This window comes from Vulpes lagopus, chromosome 5 (genome assembly GCF_018345385.1).
Source record: "Vulpes lagopus strain Blue_001 chromosome 5, ASM1834538v1, whole genome shotgun sequence".
Taxonomy (NCBI): Eukaryota; Metazoa; Chordata; class Mammalia; order Carnivora; family Canidae; genus Vulpes; species Vulpes lagopus.
In genome coordinates, this window is record NC_054828.1 from 33,093,956 (window position 1) to 33,113,957 (window position 20,002).

Genomic DNA, 20,002 nt, shown 5'->3' on the forward strand with positions numbered 1-20,002 from the left:
ATGCGGGTGCCAGCAGACACCCAGGCTGCACACAGCAACAGAGGGCTGTGGTGTGAGCCAGGGAATGCAGAGAGGGTGGGCTCACCGACCCCTCGCTCATACTCCTGCATGCTCCTGGCACTCCTCAGAGGAGCCTCAAGTCCTCCACTGGGACAGCGCCCCAGGTGCCCGCCTCACCAAACTGGGGCAGGGGAGGGCCCCTGTCCTCCCAAAGGCTGCCAGCCCTGAGGTGGCTATGGATGTCCACCCAGCCAGCAGCCACCCTTGCCAGGAAGCCTAAATTTAGGCCTTCCCGCCGTGGAGGAGCTGTTTCCCTTGGCGGCATAATTACAGTCATTACGTGCATTCAGATTACATGGTAATAAAATTAGGATCAAATCAGTCCAAATTGAAATCAGATGAGTTAGGAGCAAAGTCATCAATGACAACGTAAATAGAAAAGTCCAAAAGGAAACTTAAACATGCAGACTTGTCATCAGAATCGGGGAGGAGGGCAAGCTGTTTAACCTCAGCTAGGAAGCATGCATGGCTTTGAGGGCTGGTTTAAGCCAGGGTTTAACACTGAGTCCAGGCTGGATCCAGGTCCCGCTGGAGGGACAGGGGGTGGGTCTTGGCAGCCATCCCTAACCTGGAACCTCCAGACCTCCCTAAAGCCCTGTTTATATGTGCCTTGGACATCTAGCACATTACATTATAATCACCAGTGTTTCTTGAGGGCGGAAACTCTCTCCCTTGATGAAACTGCAGCCCAGAGTTAAAGTCCGGTGCTACTTGCCGATGAGCATAATCATTCAACAACCAAATTCTGCCTTGTATGGTGCTTTTCTTCCCAAGTAGTTGGGGAGCTTCTTTACTTACCGTGTCTGCACCCTGAGCCTCCCTCCCCAACAAAGAACCCTGCATGTGGTTAGATATCCACTCATATCTTAATAGAATGACTCCCACCCCAGCTGGCTGGGCGGGATGGGTGCAGGAAGTCTGCCTCTGGTTCAGCAGTTCTCAAGTTCCTGAGTTGGCATTGGGCAGAGAGCAGACCGTGGGTAGCTAAGGGCAGCCTGTTCTCCAAGGATGCCAGGAGAGAGATGGCCCAGCACTCTATCTGAAGGGCCATAAGCAGGAAGAATGGGCCTGACTTCAATGAGTGAAGTGTGCTGGTGCTTGGGACAGAGCACAGCTCCTGAAAGGCACGGGATGCCACCTCTGTCTCTTGCCATTGTAGCTCTTCAGGCTCAACGGCAGCTCCAGCAGGCCCAGACATTGCCCTGCCAAGCTCCATGAGCAGGGGACTGAAATCTGGGGGTGGACAACTTGGCCCGAGTTGCAGGAAGGGAGGCTGAAACTGGGACATCTGAAAAACGAGCTGTGCTGGGTGAAACCGGCCTGGGTGGCCGTGTGCCCAGAGGTGGAGCACCTGCTGTCCCCAGGTCCTGTCCTCATGCCCAGAGCCAGCATGGGACACCCTAGGCTGGGTTCTGAGAGCAAAGTGGCCCTCAGGCGTGGTGGGGGATGGAGGGCACCAGGCAGAGGGACCTGCATGGTCACAAGCTGGCTGACATGGGGTTTGCTGCAAGGTGATTGAACTGGGGGAAGGCATGGAGTCAGATGGGAGAGCACCGGGCCCAAGTCTTATCCCAAAGCTCCCCTAGGTAGGGGAAGGCATCCTGGTGACAGCAGCATGTGGCAGCTTCCTGCCTTGACACAGCCAATGTCTTGCCAAGGTCCCCAGCCAGCTATTTGGGGGAAGAAGGAAAGAGTTGTAAATATTTCTTAGTATCTCTCCAAACATAATTATTTACAATTTATTTAATTTAAAAAGTTGAAAGTTCCCTAGGAAGATGGGAGATGGGGATGTGCCTGTGTGCTGTGTGTCACACAGAAGAGGGGAAGCAGGCCATGATCCTCTTTGGAAAGGTCTGTGGTGCTGTCTCTAGGCCTGCTCCCCGTGGGGGCGGGATGAAGTGGTAGGAACTGTGGAGGCTTTGGAGGCAGAGAGGATAGTGTTCAATCCCTGCCCACCCCACCCCCAGGAGCTGTGTGGTTTTAGGGGAGTAAAGACTGTGCCTCGTCTGTACCCCGGAGGTAGCCACATCTGCCCTCTACAGGAGGCTCTGAACACCAGAGCCGAGGAGCGTTGCTGGCAAGTGCATTGCAGGTACCTGGTGAATGGCCACCATCCCTGTGAAAGCCCCTTCAAAATAGTGAGTTCTCAGAAGGGAGGTGCTTTTGTGGTTTTTACCTTCATTTTTCAGATTCAGGGGTGGCCAGAGCCAGGAAGACAAGTTGAGGGTTTATGAGGCAGGGAAGAAAGAATGTCAGCAGTCCTGCCACTGGATGTGGAAATAAGGAGATTTTGTCCTGTTTCTCTCAGGAAGGGAAGAGTGAATTTTCAATGGACTAGTTCGCAACAGGTCCTGGGCCCCCCCGGGGAAGGGCCTAAGAAGAACCAGAGGCACTGTTGAAACAGGCTCTGCAGGCTCAGAAAGGAACTTTCTCCGGTTCACAAGAAGGGAGAAAGAGGGTAAAATGCCAGGGGTATCACGTCTTTGGCCCAGGGCCGGGTGGATGAGGCAGCCCCTGAAGAGGAAGGCAGCCGAGCAAGAGCCAAGTGTGCAGGCCAGAGGCCTGTCGATGTGGGAACCAAATTAGGAAGACTAGAGAGCCATCGGAGCTTGTGAAGTCATGGGAACACTTCTCCTACTTCTGGAAAGCCAAAGCAAAGGGTCCAAGTGTTACAGCCTTCAGTGCATCCTTTTCCCATATGGTCAGAGAGGAAGAAAGTGAACAACTGCAGAGGGCAGTCATGAATCATGAAGCTCAGAAAGACCCAGATGTAGGCTCAGGAGACCTAGATTGGATACTTAGTCCTGTCGCTCAGCAGCCAGGTGGCCTTGGACAGGTCCTCTAAGCAACCTGTGCCCCAGAACCTTCAGCTCTCTACCACCTGTGCCATCAGGGCAGCACTAAACTGCTCTAGAATAGCAGGAGAGGGGGGGGTGCAGTCTCTACGAGGGGTTTGTGGTGAAGTTACAGGGCTACCATAGGTAGAGGAGGTATTAAAGAGCTGTATATCACTGGAAGGAGAGTGGTTGAAAAGAACTTAAAAAACCCATCACCTTGGAGGTATTTTGATGAGCAAGGAAGGCCCAGCACTATAACCTGAGCTAATCTTGCAGAGACATCAGCCCCAAACTACAGAACCACCAGCCGTTGACTTCTGAGGTCACCAGAGGAAGTGTCTGGAGATTAGAAAGGCCAAGTAAGGTAGTCCCTGGGAGAAAGATGACAGGGGTGGCCGAAGATGGGCGTACTCTGGCTTAGAGCTGCAGCGTTCACATCAGAAGTTGAGACCTATTAGTGGGTTGTGAAATAGAACTCTTTCTTTTTTTAAAAAAAATCTTATTTTTATTTATTTATTTACTTAGAGCATATGAGCAGGGGGAGGGGCAGAGGGAGAAGAAGAGAGAATCTCAAGCAGACTCCACACTGAGCACAGAGCCTGATGTAGGACTCGATCTCACAACCTTGAGATGGTGACCTGAGCCAAAATCGAGTCAGATGCTTAACTGACCGAGTCACCCAGGCGCCCCTAGAATTCTTTCTTAAGAAAAAAATTGGGGGCAACCCCAGGTGGCTCAGCGGTTTTAGCACCGCCTTCAGCCCAGGGTGTGATCCTGGAGACCCAGGATCGAGTCCCACATCGGGCTCCCTGCATGGAGCCTGCTTCTCCCTCTGCCTGCGTCTCTGCCACTCTCTCTCTGTGTCTCTCATGAATAAATAAATAAAATCTTTAAAAAAAAGATAAAAAAATTGGAATAGACTATCAGAAAATAGGACAGAAATATCCCAGTATGTTACTCACAGCAGGGGTGAGTATTATGACAAAGAGAAGATGAGTGGGTGTGTGTACATGTGTCCTGGACCATGGGCAGAGAGAGGGTTGGACCAGCTAGCACAGTGGGCCGCGCAGGGCTGTGGAGACCCAGCTTCTCCTTGTGTAGAGTCTCCTTTCCTAACTAAAAGTTAGCAAGAGACAAAAGGCAGGCAATCGTACATACCCCACTCTCCTGGGGATCCTGGGATGGTCTTTGACACTACTTCCCGATTTGTCGGCGAGGTCACATACAAGGGTCACAAGAACTCTTCTCAGATGGAACTTGCCGCATCTGTCAGGCTGAGACCTAAGGAAATCCTGGAAGCTTCCAACTAATTTTTTTTTAAGATTATTTGTTTATTTATTCATGAGAGACACAGAAAAAGAGAGAGAGAAGCAGAGACACAGGCAGAGGGAGAAGCAGGCTCCATGAAGGAAACCTGACACACGGGACTCAATCCCAGGTCTCCAGGATCACGCCCTGGGCTGAAGGTGGCACTAAACCGCTGAGCCCCCCGGGCTGCCCCCAACTAATTTTTGATAGGAATTAACTAACTAATAATACTGGTTTACATTTATTCAAGCACTGCTCTGTGCATTTACTGTGTCTTACCTCATTCAGTCCTCCCAGCAACTGGAGGTCTGTCTATGAGGCAGACACTTGTTGCCCCATTTTACAGAAGAGGGGACTGAGGCATAGCAAAGCGAGGTGAGTTGCCTGAGGTCACACAGTTGGTAAGTAGCCAAACCAGGGTTGAGCTCAGGAAGTCTGTTCCCAGTGCTTGTGCTCGTTCTTAGCTTCAGGGCTGCCCTGCTGTCTGCATGGAGAGCTTATTCCTGAGTGTGGAGCTGATTCTGGACTTGGCTGGGCTTTTAGTGCTTGTGAACAAAAATAACAAAGCCACATACTCAAGGGCTGGAGGATCGCCCCTCGTGTCTTAGATGAAGGGGAATGGTGCATTGTGTATGTAGTTGTATGTGTGTGTAGGTGTAGGTATTATATGCATATATACACTTAAAATACTTATTTCTTGTTTTTAAAATATATTTAAAATAAATGTAAATTGGGGGTTTGTTTTTGTTTGGGGGGTTTTTGTTGTTGTTTTTCCTATGATAGCATTTTTTCCCTTCCATAGGGCAGTTAGAGCACCTGTGTATGTAGATACTGTATGTTATCATATTGTATATTGTCATACTTAGGAGAATTGACGGTGTTTTTCCTTCGTAATCCCTGCAGTGACTCCACATGTAAAAAGACTGCTTTGTAGTAGGTAACAGAAACCAAAATGGTGTTGGCCGTGTAGGGAAATGGTTCATTCAAACTTTGTGTACATGCTGCCGAACAAGCATGGTACATTCAAGCTTTGAGTTTGATTTGAAACAAATGCGGACACTGGGCCTAAACTACATGGACAAGGCTGGCAAATACTGGCTGAGGAAGGTTTTTGACCTGGGGGTTGGACTGGACCACAGGTTGGACAAGCTAAGCATGTATGTTTTCACCTTTTTAAAAAAGATTTATTGGGTAGCCCAGGTGGCTCAGAGGTTTAGCGCCTCCTTCAGCCCAGGGTGTGACCCTAGGGCCCCAGGAGTCCCACATTGTACATTGGGCTCCCCGTGAGGAGCCTGCTTCTCCTTCTGCCTGTGTCTACCTCTCTTTCTCTCTGTGTCTCTCATGAATAAATAAATAAAATCTTTTAAAAAATAAAAAAAAAGATTTATTTATTTGAGAGAGAGAGAGAATGCAAGTAGGGGGAAGGACAGAGGGAGAGAATCTTTAGCAGACTCCCCGCTGAGCAGGAACCCCAGATGCAGGGTTCAATCCCACAACCCTGAGATCATGACCTGAGCTGAAACCAATAGTCAGAGGCTCAACTGACTGAGCCACCCAGGTGCTCCTGTTTGCACTTTTTAAAGCTAATGGTGAGCTCTGCTAACCCAGAATATGTGTATAAACTGGAGAGTGACTTTTCCCTGTTGGCCAGTAACTGTTGCGCCTTGATCCCAGTACCTTCCCTACATGAGTTACAAGAGAGCCAAGCTGCCATTTGCTGAGCAGAAGGGCATGGTCATGGGAAGAGTGTATATACGTGGATGTAGTCGCTTTCTAGATTCTGTAACTTGTACGTGGTGGTTTATAAGCCAGCTTGTTCCCGTTTGAATGGGGCATATTGATGCCTAAAGACAGTGTATGAGCTGAGCTGCATCAGCAATGGGATATTGATGCAGTTTGCTCACCTAACCCTTTTTTTTTGTGCCTCCTGTCCCCCCTCTGCCGTGAGTCCTCCTTGGACAACCACAGTCACACAAATTCCCTTCTCTTGGAGCTCTACTACCCCCAGGCCAGCATCACATCATGGAGCCTTAACTAAGAGCCACCCTGTCATGTGGGGTGAGCTTGCGGGGATTGTGTGCCAGTTCACCCAGGCATCCCACCCCTTCGTCGCTGGGGCTCCCCAGCTGCGCCCATCACATAGCCTGCTACTGCAGAAGCTTGGGTGGAGGTTTGTGCAGAAGAGCCCTTGGAGGAGGAGTCCAAGTCTCCATTCTGCAGAAGAGGACCTTTGGGGCATAGAAATGGTCTGCTCCAGGCCCCACAGCTGTCAGGTGCTGGGCCAGGATCAGAACCTTTGTCTGGGAACTCATCTTTCAGTGCTTTTCTCTCCACCTGAGTGACTTTAGGGCCCCCCAAAACCCACCCACCCCACTGCCCCAGGTCGTGGGCCAGGTGCTATAGGACACCAATCTTGCTACAGCCTTGGGTCCACCTGGCTGGCTGAGGCTGGGCGGCAGGCAGCTGAGGGCTTTCCTGAGCTGAGCTACAGCCTCCCCCAAACCTTGAGTCCTGGGGCCTGATAGTGTCAGAGCTTAGGTCTTTAGACTCCCTGCTTTCGCAGTGACCAGCCCACCAACCTGGAGGTGGCCGGCTGGCAGCCCAGGCCAGCAGCCAGAGCACCACCACGAGGGGGCTGTAGCATTGCCCACGCCAGCATGCATTGGGGACGGTGGACAGGCCACAGAGGGATTCAGCATCCCCTCCTGCCCGCTTTGTCTGGGCTGTCAGCTCACATGCTCCGCTTCCTTGTATTTTGGTTCTGTTGTTTCTCTCCCCACACAATGTGCTCTCTGCTCCTTCAGCCCTTTCCCTGCACAGAGCTTACCTGGCCGTGCGCAAAGGGCAGGCTTACCGAGCTCACCTCCCCTCTGCTGATGGCCTCTGTCTCAGGGTCTTGGCTCCAGCTTCCAGGGAGGGGGGCGTCCAGCAGCACTCTGGCCGTGGCCAGTGGCCAGCTCACAAGATGCACAGAGCTCCCCCTCTCCGGCCAGGGTGGGGTTGCAAGGATAAGAACAGCAGGAGCAACACTGGCCTGAGGGCCACAAGCCAACTTGGGTTTGAATCTAGCTCCCTGGTTGACTAACTTTATGGGCCTCTGCTGGGGGCAAGATGCCTCACTCAGAGGCCTTGACATCTGGCTGGTAGTGGGGCTTTAGGTATGATCCCCCTAGCTGTGGGGTGGTGCCAATCTTTGTTCTCACTGACACTAACACTAGCACACTGTGTGCCAGGCACAGGGACAGATGATGTTCCTGGGCTGAGGAAGAGGTCCGTGGCTGTGAGTGGGTATGGCTAAGACCCCCCAGCTGTCCCCTGACTGGCCTGACCGCTGTGGGTGCCCCTCTTCATGTCACATGACATGTGTGATGGTATGTGCACACATGACCTGCGCCAGTTGGTCCCCTTCCAACTGGAATGGTTCTTCCTTCTCCCAGGACAAAAACAGCCTCAGGCCTTTTTCCTCTGAAAAGTTTGAGCTCCCTGTGTCCGGGAGCGAGCTCACAGACAGAGCCAGAGTGGCACCTTGCCCATTCTGCAGGGTTGGCAGTGTCCCCAAGACCCAGTCCTAGAGCCCTGCCTACCCCCCCACCCCCCACCCGCCGGCCCTGGCTTCTCTCTCTTTGCTGCACAGGGCAGGGACAGACGAACAGAGGCCAGATGATGAAAGGGGCTGTCACAGACGGGCCTGGTCCTGGGTCTGTGCTCTTGGCAGAGTAAGCTTCAGGGAGCTAAGCTGTCTGGGGAAAGGGAAGGTTTCTCCTGTGAGAGGTAGCACCCTGTGACCCTGCGCACAGGCTCTTGGGTTGCAGGGAACTGCTGAGAGAGGAAACAGCCTTTTTCTTCCACTTAGTGGTCATGTGGTCTCAGACAAGCCACCTGGCCTCTGGTTGTGCTGCCCACACATGAGGAATTGCTGTTCTGAGTGTCCCAGGCTGGTGATGGACCGGCCTGCGTACTGAGGCCAGGAAAGCCCTCCCCTCCTCATGACCTGTATCTCTTCTCTCTGCAGCTTGAGGAAGCAGAGCGCTTTGCCATGATGGTTATTGACCTCAGGGAAGAAGCCGGGGAGTTCCTTTCCAAGGGCTACCTGGCACTGGGCCTCACATACAGCCTGCAGGCCACTGACGGTGAGTGCCAGGGGCCCCGAGTTTCCCAGGCATCTTGTCCCACCTGTGCCCTGCCCCCAGCACATCTCCATTGAGGACACACACACACACACACACACACTCACACACTCCACCTCATTTCCACTCTTTGACCCAGACTCCATCACTCTCACACATGCCCTCTTTGTGGAGCTTCCCACCCTTTGTGACCTGGTCCCAGGTCCTCAGCAGAGCTGATACCTGCCCCTGGAACCTCTGTGGGGCTCGCAGTCGGACCCCACAGTGTCTTTATTCTGTTTTGGTCTTACCCTTACCTTAGCCTTGCTGTGACTTTCTGGGGCCTTTAAACATCCCTTGACACATGGCATAGTGCTGGATACACAGTAAGTGCTTGATAAATACTTGTACTTGAAGGATGGATTCCACTCAAGCCTGGTATTCTCTCCCGAACCCTGCCACCTCAGTCGCGTGTCCCCCCATCAGTCAGGCAGCCACCTACATCTGTCTGCTTGCAGGAGGGGGAGTAGTGGGGTCCCATGCAGCCTAAACCTGGAAGAGTAATCTGACCAGGGCTGGGCTAGGACCTGGATGACCAGTCATTTTAAAGCTTACTGAGTGGTTCTGTGTGCAGCTAAGGCTTCAAACGCCTGCCTTTAAAATTTAACACTCAAAATTTGTTAAAATGGTTAAAAAATAAAAGAAGAGGCCTATGGGTAAGGAAGCCCAAGGAGGCAGGCATCAGGCCATGGAACCTGTCTCTCAAGGCTCATGTGGCAAAGAAGGCAAAGGAGTGGAAGGACCTGGTGTGCCAAGTGGCATGCTGGGAAGCTGGGCCAAGTGGACATCCCACACCCTCCCCCAGTCACTAGGGTGGTAGGTGGCATCAGTCCACAGCTGCTTGAACGTAAGCATTTGCTGGATGGGACCCTAATCGGGCTCCACCCTGCAGAGCCCATGTGCCCTGGGATGGGGCAGGGCTGGGTCAGCACCCCTGCAGCAAGCCTTCATGGCTCTGTCTCCATCCTGTCTTCCTGCAGCAACTCTGAAGTCCAAGCAAGATGAATTGCACCGGAAAGCACTGCAGACGCTGCAGAGGTGAGGAGGGCCCCCATCAGAGCAGAGACGCGGGGTGGCACATTCACATGCTTTCTCTCGGTAGACCCTCAGGTATAGACGGAATAAAGGTTTCTATCCCCATTTTATTGACCAGGAACCCAAGGCTCTGAGAGCCCCCAGGGGACACAGGGACAGACCTGTGGGGTTGGGTAGGCAGGCCAAGCCCTTTGATGGTGGAATGCCCTTCAGGCTCAGCCCCTACCCCCTGGGGCTTGGGGTTCTAACATGGGAATCATAGCCCATGACTGTTGGGATAATTATGTGAAATGAAGTTAGAAGAGCACCTTGCATATGTGCCTTAGGTGTAGCAAGGGCTCAGAATTGGTGTTTGCCTCCTTCCAGCCCCTCTTCATCTTGAGGGCTGTGAGGACCCTCCCAACCCCCCAAGCCTTCCTCACAGAGATGTCCTGGCAGCCAAGATCCTGGAGAGAAGGAGGGAGGGGGATGCCAGAGAAGCCCCTCCCCTGTGGAGTACTCCCCCCAAGTACTGCTGTGGAAGCTGCTGGCTTGGGGCCTGCCCTAGACTCCTTATGCCATCTTTGTGGAAACACATAGGACATCCAGCCCCTCAAGGTGAAAGAGTTCCATTCCAGCCAATCCCCATGGAACTGCCAGGGTCAGCTCTTCATTCCCAAGGCTTCTCTCCCAGCGAAGCCATTCCCAGTCCCTCCACATACAGGAGCGTTCCTTTCTGTCCTGTGGTGGAGAGGTCAAGCTCCAGGCTCTATACAAGGCCACCACAGGGCCTCAGCCAGGCCAACAGTTGCCTAGAGGCGAGGAGCATTCCCCACTCCCCAGTCCTCCCCTCTCAGATGGTCCCCTCTTGGAGCTTGCTTGCCCGTGGGCTGCCACCGCCATCATCTCCCATCGGGCACCCCCTGAGAATGTCCGACCTCTTGCCCTGTGGCACCCAGCACAGGGCTGGCCTGCTGGAGGCTGTCGTCACACACTGGGTGCTCAGTCCTTGCTAACTGACGTGTCACTGCCTTTCCCCACACAGAGCCCAGCAGCTGGCGCCCGGTGACCCCCAGGTCATCCTCTATGTCTCCCTGCAGCTGGCCCTCGTCCGCCAGGTGGGTTGTCACATTTCCTAACTCCCAGGTCCCTAAGTGCTGCTGATCTGCTACTGGTACCACTGCTTTTACCAGCCGTGTGGCCCTTTGCAAGTCACATGACATGTCTGAGTCTCTGTTGTCTATTACGTGAGCACCTTTGTACCCCACCTCCGAGGGACCTAGTAAGGATTAAGTCAGAAAATGTAGTAAAGCACATGGTGGGCACAGAGGAAGGGATTGTTCTCTGCCCTCACACCCCCTTGAACAGTCCGGTCTCCTGAGAACTGCTGAGTGACCACAGGAAGGATTTCCGTCCTCACCTTCCACCAGGCTTTCTCTACGGGGCTCCTGACTTCGAGGTCCTGGGCGAAGCACTTGGTACCTTTCTGCGACTGTTCGCCAAGAAACGTCACTCTGCTATGGCGTTCTAAGGAACACAGTTGGAAATACCTGAAGCCACTTTATTTTTAGTCCTCTGTCAAGGCACCAGTGCTTGTCTTGCCAGTCAAGTTCATGATCTTTAATTATTCAGCCACCTTTGATGAATGGGGTCTGTCTACCCAGAGAGAATGCCAGTGGAGCCTGGCACCCAGCTCCCTTGGGGACCTCAGATCTTGGGGAGCTTAAGGGACTTGAGGACTCTTGCATGGACTCTAGGCTAGACCTGGCCCACCTGGGTCTCTGATACCTTGCAGCCCATCCTGCTCAGAACACATGTGGCTGCATGAGCAGTGACAGCTGTGGATTTGGATACTCAGCCCAGGATAATGGGCTTCACCCTGGAGAATCAGCAGGGAGGAATGGCCTTGGGGAGGCACAAACTGAAAGGTGACCACAGTAACCTAGACTCCTTCACTTTCTTTGAACTTTCCATAAAAGGAAGTTCCCATGGAAGGAGTCTGGGCCTGGCACTAACACTCAGGGTGTGCGTGCGTGCACAGAGGCTGGGTGGAGACCCGGCTGGGGCCAGGTACACCAGGGAACCGAACGCCCCAGCTGGCTGCACCATAGACCCCTTGGGGAGCATGGGAGTCTCCTGTCTAAGGTTCGGGAAGGAGCAAGACTTTCTACAAAAGACTCCCAAGGTTCCTGGGAGAATAGGGCTCTGATATGGACAGAGGCACAAGAGATGTAGTCACCAGCCCCAAGGGCGTGAGAGAACACACCCTTCAGGATGAGGAGACATCTTACCTGCTTGGTAGCTGCCTGGGCTCTGGGGGCTTGGGGAGGGAAGAGCGCATCTTACACATGTGGTACGGTGCAGGACATTCCCTTACGTTGTCTGACCCTCTCAGCCACTGGCACAGGCATGACCATCACCCTCACTTTGTAGCTAAGAACTGCAGCTCAGAGAGGTTGCCTGAAGGCTCCAGCTGGGAAGTGGCAAGGCTGGCATCCGTGCCTCCACCTGACCCCAGAGCCGAAGCTCTTGCCACTGTGGGCTCCTGAGCAAGATGAGGTCTCCGTCACTGCATTAACAGGTGCAGAGGAGAGGCCACCTCTGGGTCTGCACCCAGGGACCTCCTTGGTCCTCTACATTCACCTAGAACCTCTATGCTACGCCATAAACCTGCTCCTCTTTACCCCCAAGCAGCAGTGGCTTCCCGAGCCTGACTTGGGACAGTGAGTCCCTCTCACCATGGTATTTAGGGATGGGTTTTCTCATCAAGCACCCACCCCACCCCCCAGGGCCCAGGGTCTCGCTCAAGTCTGCTGTGCCTTCATTGGCCGGCTCTGGCACCAGAGTCCTGGGGGAGGCGGGCCTTGGAGAAGGTTGCTAAGCTGGCACTTTTCTCTGGCAGATATCCAGTGCCATCGAGCAGCTGCAGGAGGCCCTGAAAGTGTGCAGGGATGATGCCAATGCCCTCCACCTGCTGGCGCTCCTCTTCTCTGCCCAGAAGCACTACCAGCATGCCCTGGACGTCATCAACATGGCCATCACAGAGTATCCTGAGAACTTCAGGTGAGTTCCCTGTCAACACTGCCAGGGCCTGGGGGCTGGCCTGCCTCAGACACAGGTGCCTGTTCACACCTCCACCCTGCCACGTAGTCAGCCAGCACACACTGATTAAGTGCCTGCTGCATGCACACCCGCTGGCTGGAGGGGCAAGGTGGGGCGAGGGCCTGTAGGGTCAGAGAATAGCTCTGGCGTTCCATGCCAGGAGGCGTCAGGTGGGGAGTGGCAAGCTCTGTGCAGCAGCTGCAGGCTCACGGGGACTACGTGGGTCACAGAGGAGACTGTGTTCAAATGCACGTGCTCGAGCTGCTTCCACCCCACCCCGGGCTCTACATTGGAGCCTCATGGGACACTGACTCGTGTAACTTAATCATAACCCTGGCATTGCCAGCCAAGGATGAGATTCTAACACTGACTGGACCTGGACTGGGGAGGCCACGTGAGCCATCTCCCTGCCTCTAGGCAAGCCACAGGTATTGGGAGGGGGGATGGGTTCTCTCCTTCCAGAGCAGTCCTGGCCATTCCCTCCATCCTTGACAACTCCTCACCCGCCGTGTGCCACACTGCCTAGATTCCCCTCTTTGAAATAAGATTTATGCTGCATTTGGCCTAGGCCATGGTGGGTGTGGCAGAACTAGACTTTTCTGCCCCCACCTATACACAGAGGACCCACTGCCACCCAACCAGGGCACGGGAACAAGAGCCAAGCTGGGCCAGCTGAGGCAGTAGGGTGTGTTGCTCTGCAGGAGGGAACAAAGAAGTCGGTCATCTTTTATTTCTGCCCCCCTCCCCCAAGGCCTGTGACACTGAGCATAATAGATCATTTTCTCTGAATCCCGTGAACCCAGGATAAGGGGTCCCTGAACACCCCCATTCCTACCATATTACACCTTCAGGTCTGAAGGAGGGCTATTTAGGACCAGCCAGGGGCTGTCCGCTTCAGACAGCAGGAAGAAGCATGGTCTTGGCTACCTTGAGGGGTGACTCACACTGGCAATGAAAACAGATACACAAAGAATTAGGTGAAATTGGTGGGTGCCACCGCTGTGTTAAGTGATAAAGGGAAGCTGCAATTGTCCCAGTCCGAGTCTCCCTTTGTGTGAGGAGCCTGGGCATCTGCCTCTGTCCATCCCTAGCCGAAGAGGGACAGAGCTGGCTTTCCTGAACCTTTGGCCTCCTTCAGAGGATGCCATGGGTAACTTTGCATGTGATTTTTGCGAGATGGCTTTGTCCTCACCAAGGCTCAAGAAAGCTGTTTTGGGAGCAGCAGAGTGCCTTTAGGGTAAGCTTTCCAGTGTGCCCCACTGAAGAGCAAGCCCCAGTGAATAAAGCCAAGGGTGGGCGTTCACCCCGCAGGTCAGCCCTGCTTTTCCTAGGCCACCCTGACTCCCTGCCCACAGCACCCTGACTCCTGACCTTTCCTGTCTCAGGTGGGTCTCAGCCGCCTGTAGCCAGGTGTAGGTAGAGATGATGCATGAACTTGACATAGCCCATTCTTTGCGTTCAGGAGATGGCCCTGACTCTTGGCCTCAACCCTGCATTTGAGAGGTTACTAAAATTGAAATCAGTTCACTTGAAAAGGCAGGTAGCTAGGGAATACTAAAACACAGATAAAATAGCGTGCGTGGACAAGAGATTAGTTACCTTGCCTCATTAATCCCAAGTACAATACAGCAAGGCCTACCTACGTGTAGAAGTTTATTTTTTACTTTTAGTGAAAATACACTAAGGACAAAGGTCCTCCTCTTCCAATACCTGTTTACCTCGCTTTTTTCAAGCTCCATTCTCACGATTATCAGGCAGTCTGACCCACTGTCTGCTGCTAGCCGTGTGTGTGTGTGTGTGTGTGTGTGTGTGTGTGTGTGTGTGTGTGTGTGTGTGTCTGTTTACTCTGTGGTCAGTTAGGCTTTGATGGAAACAAAAACTGTCCTTAAGGAAACCTTAGAATCCTAGAGTGGGTAGGGCTCCTCGCCCTGCCCCCAGGTCAGAGTGTGTGGCACAAGAAAGAGAGGCTGGGCCTGGCATCAGACATTGTTTGACCAGCAAGTCCTTTTCCTGAATGAAATCTTACATGCATTGGAGACTCTCTGGGAGCAAGGGGAACAGAGCTATCCTGATGGAAACAGGGCAAGGGATTCTCGTGCTGCCACCTTGCCCTTCCACGGGCTCTGCGTCCCAGCAGGGAGCCTCCCATTCCAGCGTCTGACATCTTACGCAGTGTCTCCTCCTAACTTTTGGGCTGAATGCTTTCTGCTGGTAAAATCTTGTCCCCTGGCCTCATGTGGAGAGGCTAATGGCATTTTTGGAAAATCTGCTAGAAGCCCATGGCATGAGGGGTTGGTGTTGGGTTTGGAAGGCAGCACTCTGGCTCTCCCTTAACCTCCGACCCGCCTCAGGGGAGGTGGCTCCTGGGCTGGGTGAGGAAGCCCCCTGTTCCCAGTACCTCCCCTCTTGTTGGTAGCATGTGTGCCCTTCCCCCAAGGGTGCTCCCCACCCCCACCGTCCTCACCTCACTCAGGTGCTGACTCCTTCATCAGGGACTGCTTCACTCACTGCAAGTGTCTTCATGGGGGGTAGGGGAGAGGTGGTCCTTGGCGTGGTTGGTGACTCCTCTTTGTTTGGCCCATGGATGGGCTTCTGGGCCTCCAAGAATGCCTAGATCTGAACCATAACATTTGTGCCTATGTGCGTGTATCCAGGGAGATGGCTTTCAGCATATCTTTTATGGGACCCAGAAAAAGTGACAAGCCTCTCCCTAGTGCAGACTGTGTTCTTGGTTAATTTGTAGCATAATAGTGCCCCTCTGTCAACTGTGTCCCTTCCTCTGTAAGCAGGAGCCTTCTGAAGGGGCAGGTTCTGCATGAGAATACAGCTGCCCCATCCTGCTGGGGTGTCAGGAGCTTGGGCCATGGGGCTGACAGCAGGGAAACCTCTCTGGGGTCTGAGCCTAAGGAGATAAAGTGTTTGAGTCCCATCCCTAGGGTTCTTCTCTTTTGGGTCACAGTAGAGAGGCCTGGGGACCAGAGCATCCCATTCTCTATGATGCCTCATTCTACAAAGCCTGCCCATCCAAGGACCAGTAACAGATTCTTCATCTCTAAGCCACTGTGAGTCCCTCCCCTCCAAGACCATGAGGACCTCCATCTTGATTGGAGCCAGCCCTAAAAGGCTGCAAAACTAACTGAAAAAAAAATATAGAGCATATCTGGAGTCCTGAACTATTGAGACAATACATTTCTGTTACCTTAAAAAAAAATAGAGAGAGAGAAAGAAAAAAATCAACTCTTAAAAAAACATATATGATAGGAGGTTGGGAGGGGTTGTGGAAAATTCACCTACCACACAGCTCTGGAGTGACCATAGAGCATGACCATGGCTTTTTGCGAATGAGGCAACACTCTTCCCCACAGATGGAACAGCAGAGTACAGAAACCCATGGATTAGCAGGAAATGTCATTGAGCCCATTACCGGCCAGGGATCACTGAAAAATGTCATTGCTCTTCAACTGAGACTGCACCCTGCTTCTCCAGCTGCTCCCTGCACCGGTAACAAGCTGCGCGTGGCTCCAGCTGTTGCCACGGCAGATAATTCAACAGCCGGTCCAGTAAATACCATTGCAGCAAAACAAAACAAAACAAAAAAAAGTCAAACCTCCTTCACCCTGGCCTCCGCATCCCCAGCGAGGTCTCCATTTGAGGGCACTTAAGGACCAGAGGTCTGTATGCCACCGAGAGCCCCCCGAGAGCCCCCCGAAGGCTGCTCTGAGGGGCTGAGGCTTTTCAGAGGCTCCTCTTTTCTGCAGAACCTGCCCATACATCGGCTCCCAAAGGCTGTCTTAGTGAAGGAAGCGGCTGACAGGCCGGTGTGGAGGGTGGAGCAGGCCTGGCACAGGGGGGCAGGCCAGTGGGTGGGACGCAGCCCTCTCCACAGGAGCTTAGCCCCACGTGAGGGTCACAGGGAGGCTCCCGCCCTCGCCAGGTCGTGCGTCTCTTACCTGCACCGCTCCCAGCAGCTTGCTCACGTGCCAGACACTGCCACCTGCCAGACACTGCCACCTGCCAGACACTGCCACCTGCCCTGCCTCCCGCTGCCTCCTAAGGCCTGTTGGAGGACTCCGATAAAAGAAGGTCTTGCAGTCGGTTTAGAAGCATGTTCAGGGCAGCAGTGTGAAGGGGCCCGGCAGGCAGCTCCGACAGTGAGACAGCAGGTGGGACCTGAGGGTTGGGTGTGCGGTGGGTGCAAAGCGAGAGGAGGGCGCCCGGAGGTGTAGGCAGAGGGCAGAGGCCCTGGGAGAGGTGTGGAAGCTCCTCAGCAGCCCAGGAGGCCCCCATTCCTACAGACAAGGCTCAGGACTCCTGGAGAAAAACCCAGCTCTTGTGGAGCTGAACTTCTGGAAATCCACCCCCAAATTCAGGGATTAGAAAGAAAACAGAGAACCTTGATTGCTGAGCTGTGGGCTGACCTTTAGTTAACGGGGCTCGGGTTTAAAAGGCAGAAATGTGATGAGGCTGAGACCGATGGCCCCGCGGGGACAGTGTGAACCTGGCCAGACACCCCAGCAGCTTCCTGAAATCCTGAGGGCTCCCGACTAAGCCCCGACACATGTGCCCCGGCCAGCCTGCAGGGGGCCTCAGGGGGGCAGCAGACTCCCTCCGTGCACGGGGCCGGGGGATGTGAGTGGTCGGGTCCTGGGTGAGCTCGGAGCTGCCTGTGCTCGCCTGGCCCTGGGGGGAGGCAGCTGGGAGGCTCAGCTGGGGAGGGACGGAATATGGGGTCAAGGGGAACAGGCCACCGATAAGCACGGTTCCTGAGGCTGGGGCTCCGGGGGCACTGGTTTTAGGTAACAGATTCCTTGTGCTTTAGTCAGGGCGCTTGTAGTGAAAGTCACCATGGCAACCAAACAAAATTCCTAGGCTTGATGATGGGAGCTTTCCAATAACCAGCCTGTCAGTCAGGCCCCCACCCAGACCTGGCAGCCTGCCAGACTGGTTTTGCAAACCCAGACCGTGGGTGGATGGCGACTGACAAGACCACCTCCTCCCACCCCACCCTGTGGGGGCGCTAGGCCCTTCGGGGAGGTTCCGCCTGGCCCGGCCCAGGCCCCGGCCCCCAGGGGTCCTGGAAGATCCTGGGGGGCACTCCCCCAGTGCGGGAATCATACGGCCCTCTCAGCAGGCCCTCTCAGCAAGCCGGAGCTTGCCATGTGTAAACAAACTAGCAGCACAGCCATCTCCCCCAGGAAACCTAGGCTGTTTTGGAAAATGTTTGAGCTGATAACTAGGCATGAGCTGGGGCCAGACCTTGGCTGGTTCTGGTTGAGGCTGACTGTGGCCTCAAGGGCACCTCTCTGATCTACCTGGCCCGCCTCACCTTTTTTCTCAGGTTATTTCCCTTGGTGCATTCCACTCAGGCAGAGGGATCGGAGTCCAGGGCCTGCGTTACCATTTCTGACTTAACCCCGGTGTGTGTATTGGACGGCTCTTATTAAGGACTCATAGTAGATCAAAAAGACACTTAAAATACCAACACTCCAGTGAGGGGGCTGGGATCAAAGGTATTAGCGCAAACATAGTTTGTCACTTTGCTGGATTCATTAAACATCTCTGGCTAGCACAGCCCCCGGGGAGGAAAGAGCCAGGGGTTAAACCTGCAGGCCATGTGGCTGAGGGAAGTGTTAAGCCAGGCATAATCACTGGCACCAGCACTTTCTTCCCCAAAGGTCAGTTCCTCATCAGCTAAGCTGGTTTGACATTCAGCATTTCCCCTTGCTGGTTATTCTGTGGAGCCTCCTATGATCTTGCTCCATGTGACGCTGCAGTCAGGGGACTCGGTCTCCCCACGCCGGTCTGCTTGTGCTCCACAGGAGGGTCCGTGACCCAGGTTGTTTGGTTTGTTTGGGGTAGAGAGGAAGCGAAGGAAGGTATCCTTTGCAGGGTTTTCTTGTTTGTCTTTTTTTTTTTTTTTTTTTTTTGCAAAAGTGATTCGAGCCCTTGGTTTGCTGATCCTCACTCCCCGAGCTCCCAGCTGACAACTTTTGCTGGATGCAAGCATTGTGGCCCAGCCCCAAGACCGAGCCTGTCTGCCCCTAGGAGAGCGGGCATTCTTGCCCATGAGGCGGGGCTGGCCTCCCCTCTACAGTGGGTGGTCTTCGGGTCCCAAGGGTCTTCTCACTGAGCAGAGATTAGAGACCAAGACCAAGGTGTTAGCTTCTTGGTGTCTCGTACCCTCCCTTTGTTCCACCTAGGGACCTTCTTTCTGGAAGTTCTTTCACTCCTGACTGGTCATTGAAAGGCTCTGCTTGGTTTGTGTTCTTATCTGTCAAGATCACATGTTTGTGTTTGGAGCTTCATCTGGAGACAACAGGAGGTAGCCAGCAGCTAAGGGAAGCAGGGCCTGAGGCCTGTGGGTCAGCATAGATAAGAAGGCCTTGCCATCCAGCTAGCCACAGGCCTGCTTAGGTGCGGGTTGCTCTCAGAAAGGCCCTGAGGCTGTTCTCAGGGCAGGGCCCTTGAAGCAAAGAAGCAGAAGCATTTCAAGAAGCAGAAGTTTGTTGGCTATAGATTTTTAATACTTCAAGGTCACTTCATTTTGAATGAATTTGGTAAGAGGCGGTGTGGGTCAGTGTGAGCCTCAAAAGGTGAGGGTATGTGGGTCAGTTAATGCTCCAGACCCAAGGGAAAGTTATTGGTGTTTAGGGCTAAGAGCTGCTAATAGGATCCCTTTCCTGTTAGGTGTTAGTCTAGAGGAAGGTAAGAAAGCTGGGCTTCACTCTGACCCTCCACCTTAGAGGGAAGTCACTCCCTGTTAGAGTTATTTCAAAATAATACCCTCAAAAAGCATGTGTGTGAGTTTAGCCAGTTAGTTTCCCTGGTAGAGTCTCCCAGAGGCATGGAATTTGGAGGAGTGTGTGCAACATGTGTTGCCCTGCACCCTAGGCCACAGGTTAGAGCCAGGTGCTGGAGCCAGGTGACTCCAACCTGAATGGGGTGAAGGGGTGGGCTGACTCCTACCAGAGGGCCTGTTCCTTCCCTTCCCCTGCCCCCCATCCTGTTCTAGGGGTGGGGCCTCTGTGCCTGGTCAGCTCGGTCTCCCGCACCACCTTTGGGTCGTTGTCATCCTTGCTGGGCCACCCTGCCCGCACCACTGGGCCTGGAAGCTCCCCATCCCTCACCTCTATTGGTCAAAACTGAAAACTGAACTACTCGATTGAGTACTGGATTCTCTTCTGGTTTGTTTGAACTTCCCCTCATGGTTGGAAGCACCTTTGGAGCAGAGACTGAGCGGCCTGTGCCCTGTATTTCCTAGAGGCCTGCTCCGCCTCCTCACTGTGGGGGATCCATGGCTAGACACCCAGCACGCCCCAGTAGACCCTCCGATGGGCAGACTGGGGGAGTTGTTCTGTTCGTTGCCCAGGAGGGAAGGATGGAACCCACAGGGATGTTGGCATCCTACAACCCTCATTCCACTTACCCTGTTGTTTTATTTGGATGTGTTTATTTTTCGCTCCTTAATAGCCCTCCTACTTGAAACAACTAATGGGAAAGCTAGAGGATATCTCA

General features: G+C 53.6%; 1 protein-coding gene across 2 annotated transcripts in view; it reads left to right on the top strand.

Annotated features, from left to right (window-relative positions):
- Positions 1 to 20,002, top strand: part of TTC7A (tetratricopeptide repeat domain 7A) — a 115,110-nt gene that overhangs the window by 61,721 nt on the left and 33,387 nt on the right. For both annotated transcript variants that reach the window (XM_041754187.1, XM_041754188.1), the window contains 4 exons: positions 8,218 to 8,335; positions 9,352 to 9,409; positions 10,431 to 10,503; positions 12,288 to 12,448. In XM_041754187.1, the coding sequence (XP_041610121.1) occupies positions 8,218 to 8,335; positions 9,352 to 9,409; positions 10,431 to 10,503; positions 12,288 to 12,448 (410 nt within the window). The remainder of the gene's footprint in view (positions 1 to 8,217; positions 8,336 to 9,351; positions 9,410 to 10,430; positions 10,504 to 12,287; positions 12,449 to 20,002) is intronic.